General features: G+C 35.3%; 1 protein-coding gene across 3 annotated transcripts in view; it reads left to right on the top strand.

The window, feature by feature from the left end:
* The window catches only part of LOC105096935 (zinc finger protein 420), a 101,870-nt gene that overhangs the window by 71,599 nt on the left and 12,252 nt on the right, over nucleotides 1–18,019 (top strand). Inside the window, exons 1-4 of one of the 3 annotated variants that reach the window (XM_010989371.3) lie at nucleotides 3,501–3,800; nucleotides 5,296–5,342; nucleotides 12,365–12,453; nucleotides 13,699–13,825. The exons of 1 other annotated variant lie outside the window; for it this stretch is intronic. In XM_010989371.3, the coding sequence (XP_010987673.2) occupies nucleotides 12,445–12,453; nucleotides 13,699–13,825 (136 nt within the window). In that variant the 5' untranslated portion in view covers nucleotides 3,501–3,800; nucleotides 5,296–5,342; nucleotides 12,365–12,444. Of the gene's footprint in view, nucleotides 1–3,500; nucleotides 3,801–5,295; nucleotides 5,343–12,364; nucleotides 12,454–13,698; nucleotides 13,826–15,446; nucleotides 15,574–18,019 lie in introns of those variants that run through there. One more of the 3 variants, XM_010989372.3, reaches the window with a different exon arrangement.

Below are 18,019 nucleotides of genomic sequence, written 5' to 3'. Positions count from 1 at the left end.
TGAAGTTTGTTCACTTCTCCCAGTGGCCTTCCTCAACTAGACTTCGGACCACATTTGGTCCTTGGGAAAAACTCATGCGTTCTTTTTATGGATACTTGAGGATGGTTAGGTGATGAAAAAGCAGCACTAGTCAGCCCTTCTCTTAGGATTTAGATTTCTCCAGGCAGTCAGTCAGCACTCCACTTTCCCCCCACGTTGTGATCTCAGTGTACCCCTCACAGTAAGCACGAGATGGATGAGCATCCTCTTCTACCCTGGAAGAAATACAATTCCGAGCTCACAAAGAGCTTTCCCCATATTCCTTCCTAACCTCCACAATATGATGCTCTCAATGTACTGAATACTGTATATGGGGTTTTTTAAACCAGCTTTTTAATCCTACAATGTTCTCAATTTTACAGCTTTTTAGATCTGGTATCTTTTTGCCATAGTCCTTAAGAGTTAGGCTCTCATTCAAAATTTTTCTTTAGAATCCTGTTTTGCATGTTTTCCTTCAACCTCTGACACAGGAAGAAAAAATGAGAAGGAATCTGGGAGTGGTTGTTAAGTGAGCTCGTGTTTAGTATCTACCACATTCTTGAGAAATATTTATTTCCAATGTTTCTCTACTAAAAATAACTGCAGTCAGTATCCTTATTGATGTCTTGTAGCTTAAATGTGGAAAATTATTCTTTCACAGCTGAGAAATAGAGTAAATAAATGGAGTAAAAAATAGAGTAAGTAAACAGAGTTCTGTAGTTGTGAATATTTCCAGTTGTACTTTATGTTGACAAATTTTTTTCTGCATAATTGTACCAAAAAGCACTATCAGCAAAGTGTGATCACTGTCAATTCTCTTCATTATTCCAAAAACTTGGAGTGTTTCAGTGTTGTTTTAATTTGCATTTCTCAGATTTTTAGTGAGATTGAATGTTTTTTAATCTTCTACTGACTGTTCTGACTTCTGCTGCTTTATGTGCCGATCATTACTTATTATGCCTTCAAATTTAAAGACTCTTTGGCTGGATATAATAATCTGTTCAAACTTTTTTCATTCAATACTCAGAAAATACCCACTGTCTTCTACGGTTGCAGTTAAAAAATCCAATGCCTGATTCTTACTTGTGACTCCCTCCCCTCCAGAAACACTGTAGAATAATCTGTGTTAAATTTCACTATAATGTATCTAGGTATGGATTTTCCCTTACCTATTTTATTTGGCACTACAATAGCCCTTTCGAGCCCAGATCTGTCATCTGTCCTACTAAGGAACTGATTTTTCAAATATTTTATTCATTTTCTTTCTTCTCCTTTTCCCCTTCTCTAGGACTTCTGTTTATTAGCATATCCACTTCTATTCTCTGTATTTATCTGCTTTTACTTATTCATTACTCTTTTAAATTTTCTGTTGCTTTCTAAGAACATCTGATGTATTCCAGCTCATTAATTTCTTCTTCTGTAGTCATCCTACATATCCCATCTATAGTATTTTTAATTTTTAGAAATTTTGAAAGTTTTTGTTAAAGTATATAGTCAGTTACAATGTATCAATTTCTGGTGTACGACATAATGTCCCAGTCATATATAATACATACACACACACATATACTCATTTTCATATTCTTTTTCATTAAAGGTTATTAAAAGATATCAAATATAGTTTCCTGTGCTATACAGAAGAAATTTGTTTATCTGTTTTTATGTACAGTGATTAACATTTGCAAATCCCAAACTCCCAAATTTATCCCTTCCCAACCCCTTTCCCCTGCTTAACTATAAGATTGTTCACTATGTCTGTGAGTCTGTTTCTGTTTTTGTAGATGAGTTCATTAGTGTCCTCTTTTTTTAGATTCCACATATGAGTGATATCATATGGTATTTTTCTTTCTATTTCTGGCTTATCTCATTTAGAATGACCATCTCTAGGTCCATCCCTGTTGCTGCAAATGGCATTATTTTATTCTTTTTTATGGCCGAGTAGTATTCCATTGTATAAATATACCACAACTTCTTTATCCAGTCATCTGTCAATGGACATTTGGCTTCCATGTCTTGGTTATTGTAAATAGTGCTGCTATGAACATTGGGGTGCATGTATATTTTCAAATTAGAGTTCCCTCTGGATATATGCTCAGGAGTGGGATTGCTGGATCATATGGTAAATCTATTTTCAGTTTTTTTAGGCATCTCCATACTGTTTTCCATAATGGCTGCACCAAACTTCATTGCCACCAGCAGTGTAGGAGAGTTCCCTTTTCCCCATACCCTCTCTGGCATTCATCGTTTGTGGACTTTTTAATGATGGCCATTCTGACTGGTGTGTGAATTGACAAATTCTTAACCACCCATAACCAACGTCAAGATCCAAGAGATGGCCATTATGAATGAGGAACTATTCAGATATGTTTCATGATTCTGACAAGTGTAGAACTGTTAAAAGAAATTATGATCAACAGATTCCATGTAATTTTTAATATACATGTCCCAATAAAACATACACCATATTAACAAATTTTAACAACTCAGTCATAAATATTCGAAATGTATTTCATCATTACTTCAAAACACTAATGATCTGTTTTTAAATATTACAAACATTTGAAAAGTATACGTATTTTAATGCAATATTTCATGTTTTAAAACACGGAAAAAACAGATTACGAAAGAGTACTTAGTGTTTATGTGGATGGCCTCTCAATCTTACCCAATAATATCCCCTTAATGTAGAAGAGAATGAATGCCTACTTTAAAGGGCTGTGGCAGAGAAAAAAAGCAGTTACCCTAGGGCTGCCTTTAAAATGATCTTCTTAAAAAACAAAACAAAACAAAGCTCTACGTTGATTTTGCATTCTTCTCCGTAATACATATATTTGATCCAATAGAAAAACAATGTCTAAATTATTTGCCCGATAAACTGGTAAACGTTCCCGGATCATCATATCAGTGTTAAAGGAAGAACTAATTTGACCATCCATCGTTTCTTCACAATCATATACAAGCTCTTTGAACTCCTACAGACACTCTGAAATATAGGTACAAGAAAAGTACATTTAAAAAACACAAAACATCACCAGTCGCACAACCACACTCAATTATGGACACAAATCACAACAGCAGAACTCCCTTACTCTGTCAGACAATCGCACATAGTTATAAATCGCTATTACCACGCAGCTTCGAGTACCAATCACCTCACACCCAACAGCACATAGCATCACACCCAGGCACAAAATACAACCATACACCCGGCCACTGAGGGATACCTCGCTTGGTCACATACAAACACATTCACACGCACCAAAGGGCTCGACAAGGTATACAGAGGGTGTCATGCCAGTTCGACTCTCACACTGGTCCCCCGCATCTGCCCCACCAGCCGGTCCCACTTTTCCCTGACGGGTAAGACCCTGGGTCCTCTCGGCGCTCGCTGTCTCGAGCCCCAACCGCCCCCGCGGAGCGCGCCGGACGCCTGCGCACTGAGCGCAGGCGGGCTCTCCCAGAAACCTCTGGGGCGCGGCCGTTGGGGTGAGCTGGTTCTAGCCCCTGGGTCCGCGAACCCCGCCAAGAGTTAGCGGACTAGGTCTCCTAACGTCGCGGCCGGCCAGCCTCAGCCTACCTGGAGCTGGACTACATTTCCCAGAGCCACCGCGTTCCGAACTCGGCTTCATTTCCGTTTGCTCGCGCGATTCGGGGGCCTTGCGTGGGGAGAGGGCTGCGTCTGTGGAGGAGCTTGGCCTGGCTTCCGCGGGGCGGGCGAACCCGAAACCGGGCGGAAACCCCGGGGACGAGATCCTGGACCCTGAACTGCACCCTCTGTCGAGGTGAGGATGTCTGGAATGCTACGGCGGAAACGCTGGGAGGAAGCGTCACTGGAATTGCGTGTGTGGCCGTGCCTCCCGCTGGTGTGTGTGTGTGTGTGTGTGTGTGTGTGTGTGCGCGCGCGCGCGCCAGCCAGCCTGATATTGGTGGCTGTATGGGCACATGGGCGTGTGCTACTGTGGTTTTGTGTGTAAGCGTTTGTGTGAGTGTAGTTGTGACTCTGAGAGTGTGATAGTCCTGCTGTGATTGTGTGTGTAAACGCAAGCTTACCTGACTGGAAATGTGCTTTTGTGACAGTGTAATTGCGTGCTTATGACTGTGAGGTGTGCGATAGTGCTGTTGTTTGGAAGTGCTTGTATTACTTTGAGGTTCTGTATGTTTGTTACTGAAGTTTACCTGTGACTTTGAGTGTTATGACAGTGTTTCTGTGACACAGTGTTTGTGACTGCTTGTTTCCTTGACCTGGTACTTGGTGTGTTTTTCTGGCTATTTGATTGGATGACTGGGTGTGTGCTGTTTCCATTGCTGTGTGAATGGAGTAAAAGTGCTGTTGTGAAAGGGTGTTTTGGGCAGTATGTGTCCCCGACAGGGTGCTTGGATATGCTTGAGTGATTGTGTGCATGCTCTGTATGATTGGATTTTAAGACTAGGTGGTCTGGCAATGTTGTATCAACTTGGTGATTTCTGTGACTTTGGCTGTGTGACTGTGGAAGTATTATTGTGTGTGTCTTTGTGTGGTCATTTGTATATTTTATAGTCTGTGAGCTTATGGGAGTTTAGTGGAGTACAGAGTGTTATTTCTGGGATTCATTCTGGGGCTGAATCTGCCTATGGATCAAGAATCCCATGTGGCTTTGTCCTCTGAGGATTTGACTTCTTTCTATTTTGACCACCCTATCCCTCATTTTACACATGCCCTGTAGTGCTTCATTTTCATATCCATCCTTAGTTTGCCCTGGGATTGTAGTTGTAGCTCCCCTACTGCTTGCTGGTGCCCTCTCACCTTAAGAGCCTTAAGAGTTTTGGATGCAGAGAAGTGACAGCAAGGAAGTAAGTTTGAAATTTGAGTCCCTGAATGAAGAATCTTAAGTTATTTCTAAGGGACAGACCTAGTCTTGAGATGAGAATTTTAGAGCTGATAGCACCTTCAAGACAGGCCACTTGAAAATGTAGTGGTTTTCCAGGAGTGGGAATATTTCCAGAGAGTGTACTAGAGGAATGAGCCAAACACTTCAGAACCTGGAGCACTCCACTGCAGGGCTCTATGTCCGGTGAACACCCTTGAACCCAGAAACAAATGCTAGCCCAAGATAGCTATGATCTTGACCCTTCTTTCTAATACAGAAAGTAGAGAATTGTTCTAGTCTCCTTCTGACTTTCCTCTTAAATGTTAAATAAGGGGTAGATCAGTGAGATGGGGTGGGGTGGTTCTAATTTAGAGCATACTCTAAGAAAGGCTCAGTATCTCATGATTCCTTTTTCTTTCCCTGAAAGTAGAGCCCAGAGGAAGAATGGCTGTCATACAATCAAAAACAAGCTCCAGTGTGAGTAGATGTTTCCTCTTTGTTTCCTGAAATGCCTTTGTTTTTTTTCAGAACATAGGAATCTTTGCTTACTTTTTGAAATTTCCTGTCTAAGCCTTCGCAAATGATGGAGGGGCAAGGCGATTTTCTGTACATTGGGAGCAAGGAATATGTGAAGTTAATTGTGATAAATGCTTCCCAATAGTGGTTACACTGACAAAGAATGGATTCAAGATCCATAAATTTAAAAAGGAAGAGTCTGTTGTGTTATTTCTGACACAGCAGAATTCTGTTTTTAAACTTTTTTTGTTTGTTAATTTTCAGATGTACACAAATATATAATGAACCATCATATGCCCAGTTCAAAAGTTGCCAATCTTATTTTAGTTATTCTCTCTTCACTTCAGAATCCCCCATAATTTGCCTTTTGATTTCTTCTTTGATTTATGGGTTATATAGAAATATGTTATTTAGTTTTCAAATGTCTTAAGGGTTCTTCTAGGGGTCTTTCTGCTACTGATTTCTGATTTTATTCCATTGTGTTCAGAGAATATACTTTGTATGATTTAAATCCTTTTAAATTTATTAAGATTTGTTTTATGACCCAGAATATATGGTCTGTCCTAGTCAATGTTTGGTGTGTACTTGAAAAGACTGTTTTCTGCCATTGTAGAGTAAAATGTTCTGTAGCTATCAGCTAGGTCGAGTGGGTTGGTAGTGTTTAAATCTTCTGTACCCTTACTGACTTTGTCTCTATTTGTTGGATTTACCTCTTTCTCTTTGTAGTGTCTATCAGTTTCTGTTTCATGTATTTTGAAGCTCTGTTATTAGGTATATGTCCTAATGGTGAAGTGACCCCTTTATTATGAAATGGTCTTCTCTATTCCTTGTAATATTTTTTGCTTTGAACATTTATTTTACCTGATATTTAATATAGTCACTCTAGCTTTTTTTCATCAGTGTTAGCATGGTGTATCTTTTTCTGTCCTTTTAACTTATTTGTGTTCTGATAAAATGCATTTCTTATAGGCAGCATTTAGTTGGATCTTGTGTTTTTATCCAGTTTAACATCTGTCTTTTAATTGGAATATTTTATCATTTATAGTTAGTGTGGTTATTGGTATGATTTGAATCAAATCCATCATCTTACCATTTGTATTATATTTGTTCCATCTGTACTTTATTACTTTTTCCATATTTTTTGCTTCCTTTTGGATTGAGAAAAAGAAAGAATTTCAAAATAACAATATGAATATCTTTACTAACCTTATGAATACAGGAAAACAAGCAAGACTTCTTGGAGTTCATTGGATTATGGATCCATATATATATATATACATATGGTTAGATAACGATTTTATATGGTTATATCCTATTGAGTTTATCTGTATACTGTTAAATATTCTTTTTTTATGAATTTATTGAGAATTTCTTTTTTACACGTTGCATACTCTTGTTTTAAATTTCAGGAAGCTGTTATTTACTTGTTTCATGACATCAAAGTAGTAGTTATTTGCTGGCATGATTTAGAAAATACAAAAGGTTACAAACAAGGAAGAAAATGAGAATTACTCAAAAAACCTCCTTTAGAATGAACCCTAGTTCATATTTGGGATCTATCAAGACTTTTTTTTTTTTACTTATGGAAAAAAATCAAACATACAAAACTAAAAGTGTAGTGTAATGCATCCTCATGTACCCTACCCATCACTCAGCTTCAACAAGTAACAATTTAAGGCTAAATATGTTTCATCTATGGTTCTACTACTCCCTCCCCACTCCCCTCAAAACATGTATAATCTTGAAGTAAATTCCAGATATAAAATTTCATCCATAAATACTTTAGTATATGTTTCTAAAAGATAAGAACTTTTAATTTTGAAAACAGAACCACAATATTATCGCTGCTAAAAAGAAAAGAACTCAGTACTCTCTTAATGTCATAAAATATCCAGTTGGTGTTGAGATTTCCCACATTGTCCATTAATATTTTTTATGGTTTGTTAGAATCAAGATCCAAACAATGTTCATTTAGTGTAATAGTAAGATATATTTGTTAAATATTTCATTCTCTTTTCTCTTTTCTTGCAGTTTATTTGTTCCAGAAACAGAGTTTCTTATAGAGCTACCTATATTCTGGATTTTGTTGATTGTATATATGTGGCATCATTTAACATGTTCCTTTAGCCCTCTGTTTCTTGTAAACTGGCATTTTTAGAGGCTTGATCAAGTTCATGTTTTTTGTGTTTTTGCTTGTTTTACACTAATCCTTCACACATAATGGTATGTATGTCTATGAAGTGGTGAATAATATTTGGTTGTTTTCCTTTATGTGATGTTATCAGCCATTGATCATCTGTATTTGGAATCCATTATTTTATCAGAAGTTACAAAATAGTATTTAATTCTGTCATTTCTCCTGCATTTATTAGCTGCGATGCTTCTGTAAAGAAAGCCATACTCTCATCAATGTCTTGATTACTCTGAAGTATAGCTTATGCAAAAAAATTCAGGTAAAAGCTTGATTTTACAGGTTTTTTTTTTTAGCATTTTCCAAAGTTTATCCTGTGTTTTCCTTTTAAATTATCATTATGAACTTGTGGATTTAAATATATTTGATATTTTTCAGTGCATAGCAGTTATTCTTAACACTCAAATTGTCTGTCTATTAGCAGTGGGATCCTTTTTACTCCGTCTTGTCTCCTTTTGAATTCCTTTTGCTTTCTTTTGGAGTCTTTGGTAGAATACAAACTTTCTGGTGTCACAAGATGTTCTAGGGCCATCATGTACATTTTTCCTGTCTTAAGCATGAAATCAGCCATTTCTCTATGGAGCCCTGGTTCCTTTTACTGGGAAATGGTTTTAATAAGCCACAATTAGGATAATAGGATTTCTCATTGCTTCTGGCTGTTACTGCTTGTAGGCATTTACAGAACAGGTTAAACATGTGTTTTTTAGAAGGAGAAAAATAAACCCTGAATTTATACTGCTATTTCCAATTGAATTTAAAGATTATGGAGTTTATCTTGGTTTTTATGTTTGTATTTCTTTTTGTACTCTGAAAATCTTTATTCTTAATAACATTAAGATAATTACATACTTGGTTTATTCTCATTGATATATATTGATATATGTGTTTAATCCATTCAGAATATATATATGTTTTAGAATAACCATGCCAGTAGTATTAATAACAGTATAATTACTGTCAGTTAATAGTTATTTGGTCTATAGATCATATTGCCCTAGAGATCTAATGTCAAATGACTGTATTTTAAAGTTCCCGGAAATAACCACTTCCTTTCTGCATTTACCCTGCTAGTATTATCAACAGATAAGTTTCATTTTGCTTTTGGTTCTTAGGGACTTAATTTTGTCTTAGTTATATAAAACACACTAACAGTCCCAAAGTCAAATGGGTTCGATTTGATATTACTTTATAATTTTTTAGTATCTGTATTCATGAGAGATATTGAGCATTAATTTTTTCTTGTAATATTTTTGTCAAGTTTTGACATCATGGTTTTTTGCCTCAAAATGTAGAAAAGTGTTTACTCCTTTTCCTGTTTTCTGAAAAAGTTTATGAAATAATAGTATTATATCTGCCTTAAATGTGGGTAGAATATATTGGTGAAGCCATTTGTATCTTCTCTGTGAGCAAGGTGTTTTGTTGTATTAAAAATTCAGTTTCTGTAATATGTGTGGGGTAATTTATGTTTTCTATTTCTTCTTGTGTAACTTTTGATAATTTGTGCTATAAGGACTTTGTCCATATCATTCATACTATCAAAATTATTGGCATAGTGTTGTGTTATCCTTTTGATGTCTATAAGATGTGTAGTCTATCTCCATATTGGTAAATTTTTTTCTTCATAGACTTTCTAGGAACTTACCAATTGTATTTATCTTTTGAAAGAACAAGTTTTTTACTTTGTTGATATTCTTTATTAAAATCCATTTTATATTATGGATTTTGCGTTTATTTCTATTACTTCTTTTCCTCTTACTTTGGGCTTCATTTGTTCTTTTTCCAGCTCCTTAAGATGGGATCCTAAATCATTAATGGTACACTTTCCTTTTTTTCTAAGATAGTATTTAAAGCTATAAATTTTCCTTTACTGCTTTTGCGCAGCCCACAAAATTTAGTAAGTTGTATTTTAGTCATTCAGGTCAACATAATTTTTAATGTCTTTTGTGATTTCTTCTCATAGGTTATTTAGAAGTTTGTTTAATCTGCAAATATTTGGAGATTCTATTAGACTTCCTTTCTTCCTTCCTTCCTTCCTTCCTTCCTCTCTTTCTCTCTTAATCTTTCTTATTTAATAATGTGTGGACAAATACCAGACAATATACTCTGATTAAAATGTAAACTATTTTTGATGCTTATTTCTTCCCCACACGTGACTTAGTGCATAGCCAGTGTGTTGAGGGACTTGCAGTCCAAGATCCTAAGGGAGTTGCAGTCCAAGGACTCAGGCACCTCTGCATATCTGCCTTCCTAGCCCAAGCACCTCCGTTATGATACCTCTTTATCAGTCACCTCTATCAAGACTTCTTATCATGGATAGGGAGGCAAGCCTTGAAGATATTTTTTCTCCACTGTGACTCAGTACTCAAACTTTTTCTACTCCTAGCCCTCCCCCCATCTTCCTCTCCATGCTCTGGTCCATGAAATGGGAGGAACCTTTTGTTTGGTACTCACTTATCAGTGAGATGATTCCCCACACTTGTGTTTATCCATCTATAATCTTCTCTAGGTGCTGTACCATAGGGGAAAATGGAACAGTGTGGGAGTCAACACTCTCTGGGTTAGACTCTTGGCTTGTACTAACTGATTAGTAAGTGATTAAGGGCCTGACTGGTACTTCCATTTTGGCTGTTGTCTTGTTGTCTTCATCAGTTTTTCCAACAACTGGCCACTCAGCTCTCTAGCACTGCTCAGCTCCTGACAGTTGGGTGTGGTATTCTTGACAGTTGGGTATGTTATCAATTGTAACAAGGTACTTGGTAGTATTGTATAAATCTTCTATATTGTTACTGACTTTTTAATCTACTTTTTCTATCAGTTACTGAGAGAAAGATGTTAAAATTTCCAGATCTGCTTGTGGATTTGTCTGTTTCTCCCATTAGTTCTGTCGAGTTTTGCTTAATATATTTTGATGCTTTTTTGTTAAATCTCTACACATTTAGGATTGCTTTGTTTTCTTGATGAATTTATTGTTTATCTCCAGTTTACTCTTTGTCTTCAAGTCTATTTTGTCTTATATTAATACAGGTACACAAGCTTTCTTATGCTTAGTATTTCTATGGTATATATTCCTCCATTTAACTTTTAACCCATCTGTGTCTTTAAAGTACATTTATTGTAAAGAGCATGTAGTTGGAATTTGTTTTCTTATCTCATCTTGACATCTTTTTATTGGAATGATTGGACTGTTTACCTTTAGGATAATTAAAACTTAGTTTAAGCCCTCCCAGGGTTGGGAGCTTCCATATATGTCTTTTAAGAAGAGCTTGGCACTTTTTGGAGTTTAGTTCATTTAAATTTGTTTATATCTTCAGCTCTGTGATGAATTTTTTTTAATTATGATTTTTCATCTTATTTGAATTATTTTTTTGTTGTTGTTATGATGGTCACAGTTATCTCTTGCAGCTGGAAGAAGTGGAATTTCTAATTAAATATTTATTGAGCACCTATATCAAGGATTCTCTGTAGGGGCAGTGTCTATCCTAGGGATGTTTTGGAAGTAGAGCTGGGTGCTTTTGAATGTTAAAAAACTGGGTTGAGGGCAAAGGCTTCTGGCTCTTGAAGGACTGAAGCAAGCCATGGAACTAGATCATAGGTTAGGCAGCTTTTCTGTAGAGGCCTAGATAGTAAATATTTTAGGTTGTATAGGCCATATGGTCTCTCTTGCAACTATTCAACTCTGCCACTATAGTGTGAAAGTAGCCAAAGAGAGTATATAAATGAATGATTGTAGATGTGTTCCAGTAAAACTTTATTTTCAAAAATAGTTGGTGGGCAGTAGTTTGCCAGCTTGTAATCTAAAAGTCCTGAAGTGCACAATAAAAAATTGTTTTGTGACCTGCAAAATGAGGACCAGAGCTAGGAAGAAATGTGTTTATAATTATCTGGGTCTAGAACCTTTCACATAAAGCATTCTTGTATGATTTTTTCAAATTGCTGGATATATCTATTTTACTATTATAGCATAGTTTTATTATTAGCTAAATATTCGAGGAATGCTACTGTTTGATTGAGAAAATAGTGAATTTTGTTTTATTCAGAAGCTTACTGAGTTTTTAAAAACCATTTTGAAAAATTCCAGCACTGATGGCAATACTGCTTGTGATGTTTGACTTGCCAGTATCACATGCTTGTAGAAGTCTCCATTTGTAGATAATGCATTTCATTGATTACACACACACACATACATATATATACACACACACACACAACCTTTATTTCAAAATGTCAACTATAAATAAAAGATGTCAACAATATTTAATTGAATATTGTAATCTTATAAATCTCAATTTGTTCATTTTAAGTAGTTATAAACATAAGTAATTATCTGTACCTTTTATGTTGTTGTGTATGGTCCTTAACATATTGAAATATAACAGTTGGCCATTATCTCTATTTTTGGCATAATGGATATAAGTGTGTCTTATTGTCTAAGTTTTATTTCAGAAATAGTAGAGAAGTTGTATTTTCTTTTTGTACACAGAAGGAGCATTGAGGGATATTTTTGCTGGTTTTTTTGGGAGGGGTGGGTAAATTAGGTTTACTTATTTATTTATTTTTAGAGGAGGGACCTTGTGTGTGCTAAGCATGCACTCTACTGCTTGAGCTGTACTCTTCCTCAAGAAAGAGCATTGCGTTTGACCAGAGTAAAACCACCTCCTGTATCTCCCCTGCTTAGTGTGTATTTTGGGAATGGGAGCAAGAGACAGGAAGAGAACAACAAAGATAATTCTAACTTACTCATTTGGAGCTTTGCAAAGAGCATAGTCTCATGGTTCTGTTTTCTCCTCCCCAGCACTGCCTTTTCCATACACTGTGCTTCTCTAGGATGGAAATCCAGAAGATGATCGATCATTTCTTGCAGCTCTAAAAACCATGGCTCAGGTAAATCAGTGTTTCCTCCTGCTGTCTTTAAATAGTCACTTTTTTACAGGCTATGTGCATGTTTGCATCCCTTATTCCTGAAACTTCCTAACTGACCCCACTCAGAAATGTGCTTCCTGGTTTGTTCCGTTCTTATAAGTGATGTCTTCCCTAAGTATGTCTTTCTAATCTAGCCTATATTCATATACTTATGCAAAAATTCAATGAGCATCTTTGACTGGGAGCATTGATACAATGAGAGCAGATTCCTTGATTTTATAGAGTGTTACATGACACATGTGAGAAAACCTTGAACTTCTCTTTAGACCTAAGTTTTCTGGTTAGACAAGGAGTTGGTCTTGAGTGGGCTTAGTGTCCACAAATGGCAAGAGCTCATGCTTTGTAAGCTTTCAAGATTAGGAACATGATTAAGGATTGAATACAGAGAGATCAGTCAGGGATCTTTCCTGGGAATCCATGATTGACAAATACCAATAACATGGATCATGTTGAGATTCAACATTTTGTGCTAATCCTGAATATGTAAGTTTGGATTATCTTTTCACCTTTCTATTGCTTAGAATAAGGAAAAGGTACATTTTTAAGTGGTGAATAGTAACAAGAAAGATCCTCATTCACGTAGAAAAGCTGTTGAGAATTATAAAATCCCCAAAGAAATGCTTATGAAATTATCCTATTCTAAAATGTTCAATTATGCAAACTTGTTAAGTCAAATATATTCATTATGTGGAGCTATTCTACAGTGTATTAAAAATATTTACTAAATTATTGGTAACAAGGAAAATGCTGATGATGTATATTCTGATATAGTGACCAACATGAGGTTTCAATAAATTCTTTAATTTTATACAAATTTTATAGAGATTTTACAGGAAAATTTACCCAACTTTTCCCCTTCTTAAATAAAGAATAAGAAAGAAACTTGCCTTTATTGGGTATGTATGATATATAAGATACATATTATACAGGGTACTTGTGTATCCTCTTTCTTTTAATTGGGACATTATATTTACTTCATTAATTCCTAGCCTTATGTGTATAATGAGATATTCTATATGCAGGAAATATCTACAGTAACAGGCATAAAAAGAAACTTCAGAAGCACCAGTTTCTTTTGTGTCTCATCATGTGAGAGGCTTCTGAGCCTATTTGCTCTGTTGCCTTCTTTGTAGAGAGCTCTCCATCATCTCCTCTTCACTGAAAAAATACTTTATTTCCACAACTTGTCCTGTGTTTGTGTTTCAGAGGTCAGTGATGTTCAGGGATGTTGCCATTGACTTCTCTCAGGAAGAGTGGGAATGCCTGGACTCTGCTCAGAGGGACTTGTACAGAGATGTGATGTTGGAGAACTACAGTAACCTGGTGTCACTAGGTAAGGATATCTACCCCTAGTACTTCAGGATGTACCTTTGGAATGGCTGTGTGAAATGTTACTTCAAGATTGTTTTTAAGTAATTAAATTTCTTCTTCTTATTCTCAAAATAATAGTTTTAAATTACTGGAAGTGGACATAGATAGTTTCATAGGGCACATTTATCTTCTCCATCCTTCAGATATAATTTACCTATCTTCCTTCTGTCTTCCTTTCCATCTTCCTTGATGATCAAGGGGAAAGAATTGAATTCTGGGACACTTGGCTATATTGCCAGAAAAAACAGGCTATGCTGTATTGTTACAATTTAATCTGCCAAAGTAGCTCTAAATATTTTTTAATAGATGCAGAAATGAATGGTTCTTCTGACAACAGAAAAGCTTATATCATTTATATAGTGATAGGGTGGAGCAGTGCACTTCACTAAAAGTTCAAGTGAACATAATTCATTACAAAAAACACATTCTCTTATTTGTGTTTTGTAACTGAATATTATGTTTTAAGAACTTCATATTTTACACTGAATGAATATACTAGAAACACCTTTTGTTGGAAGAAAGCTCAGGAAGAACCTGTGATTGTCGAAGAAATTTTATTGTTTTTTCCTGTAGCAAAATAAGGGACAGAGCCTATATCAATTAAAAACTTAATAAATAATTTTCCCACCTAACGATCTCTGTATTCTTTGGACTCTTCAAGTCACTGGAATATAGTTGTCTCTTGGCCCTTCACTACTCTTTTCTCTGAAGGCCGTATGAGATTACTAGTTGGTACACTCACTTTCAGAGCCCAAGTCGTGTGGGAGAAAGGACTCTGACTTGAGAAGCAAAGCAGGGGTTTTCAGCAGTCTCCTGAAGGAATCCTACCTAGTCTCTACCTTGTCTCCCTTTTGGTCTTTTATGATAATCCTTCCCACTTTCAAAGGAGGATGGAGTGCTTCATTTTCCCCCATAACAACCCCTTTATGTAAACTTGTCAGTCCCTTTCCAGATTTTTTTTTTTTTGTATTTAGATTTACATCATTGTCTCCCTTCTTTAAAGTGTATTCATTCATTCAAAATATATTTATTTACTGAGGGCCCAATTCTGTGCTAAGGATTGTGGTAGGCATTGGAGATGTAATGATCTAGGTAAGTTTCCTGTTCTGCTGAAACTTACATTCTTGTGGGAGAAAATACAAAATAAATAAGGAAACAAAAATATGTGTGTATGTGTGTGCATATATACATACTATATGTTTATTTAATAAATATAATAATTGCAGGTAGCAATAAACAGTATGAATAAAGGTAAAGTAGACTAGGCAAATGAAATACTAAATGGGGAGCAAGGGTGGGTTATTTTAGATAGGTAGATTTGGGGGGAAAAAAACCTCTCTAAGAAAGTAATATTTGAACAAAGACTTGAGTGAAGTAAGAGTACGAGTCAGGGCAATATCTGGAGGAACAATATTCCAGGCAGACAGAGTTGTAAGTGTAAAGGGATGGGCATTAACTTTGTAGGAGGACCAAAAAACATTGTATCTGAAGAAAAGTGAATGATAGAGTATTAAGAAATAAAGATAGTTAAAGAATAGAAGAAAAGGAGTTGAAATTTTATTCTCTAAGGTGGTGCCCTCTGACTCCTGGCCGAAGCAAATGAAAATTCTCTCTGGAGGAAAGTAAGAGGGCTTTAGAATTCTCACAAATTAAGATCAACAGAAGGTGAATTCACAAAGATCTTCATACCCACAAGAAAACAGGTCACAGGTGAGTGAAAGAATCTAGGAAAACAACAGATTATATGGCAAAAGATTTCACATATTGGAATTTTTAGATGTAAATATAAACTATTGGTGAAATATTTAAAGAAGTAAGCCAAATCACAAAAATGACAAGCAATAAAATATTTTCATAAAGGAATAGATTTGAAAGAGAACTTAATTGAACATTTCTAAAGGTTCTGTTTAGCTCTTTTTAAAAATAATCATTCAAAGATTGATAAATTTGCATGAAAATTATTCTTTTTATAAAAAGACATTATACAGAAAGTAAAAGACAAGCCATGAATTGGTGAAGATATTTGCAATTCATAATGACAATAATTAAATTAATCTAGAATATAAAAAGCTTCTATGGATGGATAAGAAAAAAGATAAACTTTCTGAAAAATTAAGTAAAAGACATTTATAGGCAGTTTAAGGAAGAGGAAATTCAGATAGCCAATAAACAAAAAAAGTTCAACCTCATTAGCAATCAGGAAACGCAAATTAAAACCACAGTGAAATAATTATTTCACATACCCTAGACTGGCAAAAATTAAGAAGTTTGACAGTACCAAGTGTTCACAACTTTTGGAGGCAGAAGTGCTGTATACTTCATTACTCACAATAGCAAAAAAGTGGAAATAACTCACGTGTCTATCAATTGATGAATAATTGAATAAAATTGATATAGCCTTACACTGGAATATTAGTCAGCAATAAAAAAGAATGAAGTTCTGATAACATCCTGCAATATGGATGAATCTGGAAAACATGCTAAATGAAAGAAGCTGGACACAAAGATTACATAGTATATGATTCCCTTTTTATGAAAGGTCCACAAATAGATAAATCTGTAGATACAGGAAATAGATTAGTGGTTAACCAGCACTGGGGTAGGGGTGGATTGGAAAGTGAAAATGGGGAAATTGCAAACGACTGCTGATAGGTATGGGGTTTCTTTTTGAGATGATAAAAGTATTATAAAATTAGATTCTGGTGACTGATTGTGGTGACAATTCTGTGAATACTAAATACTGTTGAATTGTACGTACTTTTTTCTTAAACTTTTTTTTATGGAGTTATAGTCATTTTACAACGTTGTGTCGAATTCCAGTGTAGAGCACAATTTTTCAGTTATACATGAACATACATATATTCATTGTCACTTTTTTTTTTTTCACTGTGAACTACCACAAGATCTTGTATATATTTCCCTGTGCTATACAGTATAATCTTATCTATTCTACATATACCTGTCAGTATCTACAAATTTTGAACTCCCAGTCTATCCCTTCCCACCACCCTTCCCCTTGGCAACCACAAGTTTGTATTCTATGTCTATGAGTGTTTCTGTTTTGTATTTATGTTCTTTGGTTTGTTTTTTTTTTTAAAGATTCCACATATGAGCGATCTCATATGGTAGTTTTCTTTCTCTTTCTGGCTTACTTCACTTAGAATGACATTCTCCAGGGACATCCATGTTGCTGCAAATGGCATTATGTTGTCATTTTTTATGGCTGGTAGTATTCCATTGTATAAATATACCACCTCTTCTTTATCCAGTCATCTGTTGCTGGACATTTAGGCTGCTTCCATGTCTTGGCTATTGTAAATAGTGCTGCTGTGAACATTGGGGTGCAGGTGTCTTTTTGAAGTAGGGTTCCTTCTGGATATATGCCCAGGAGCGGATTACTGGGTCATATGGTAAGTCTATCAAATTGTACATACTTTTTAAATGAATGACTGTAAGTATGATTATATGTGATTAGATCTGTTTTTTAAGTGTTCTGTACCTTACTGATGTCAGTATCAATTGGCATAACCACTTTGGAGAGATACATAGAAATTATTTCCAAACTTGTATGCACTTTGGAAAATAGCAGGGGTCCTTTTAAAAATTTCAGATCCCAAGTCACACCCCAGACCAATTAAATCACAATCTCTGAGCACGGGGCACAAATAACATTATTTTGTGAAGTTCCTTAGGTTGTTCAAATGTTCAGACATGTTTGGTAACCACTGCAATATGATAATTATCTGAAAATTTATTTTTTAAATTTAATTGTTATTACTGATATGCTTGGATTTATTTCTCCCCTATTGTATGCTTTTTGATCTTCTTCTGTGCTTCCTTTTTAAATCTCTTTCCTTGATGAAGATGGATATGGTTTTGTGTGTTTTGTTTTTTTAACTCCATTCTCTCCCTTGTTTGTTTCAGAAGACATACACTATTTATAGCTTTTAATGGTTTTCTTCAATTTTTTAGCACATGCACTTCACTCCTTTTAATGCAAATGCAGTTTTGTAGTTTTTGTTCATTGTAATGATGTTTGAAAAATACACGTTTTTAATGGAAATTAAATATTTTACTAGATATTAAATGTTTTAATTAATAATAAAACATAGTTACTCAATCCACATACAATATTTGGTTTGCATACTGCTTTGCA

Source organism: Camelus dromedarius, chromosome 9 (assembly GCF_036321535.1).
Source record: "Camelus dromedarius isolate mCamDro1 chromosome 9, mCamDro1.pat, whole genome shotgun sequence".
NCBI lineage: Eukaryota > Metazoa > Chordata > Mammalia > Artiodactyla > Camelidae > Camelus > Camelus dromedarius.
The sequence above is the reverse complement of the archived record's forward strand: the minus strand, read 5'-3'. Positions and strand labels throughout refer to the sequence as shown.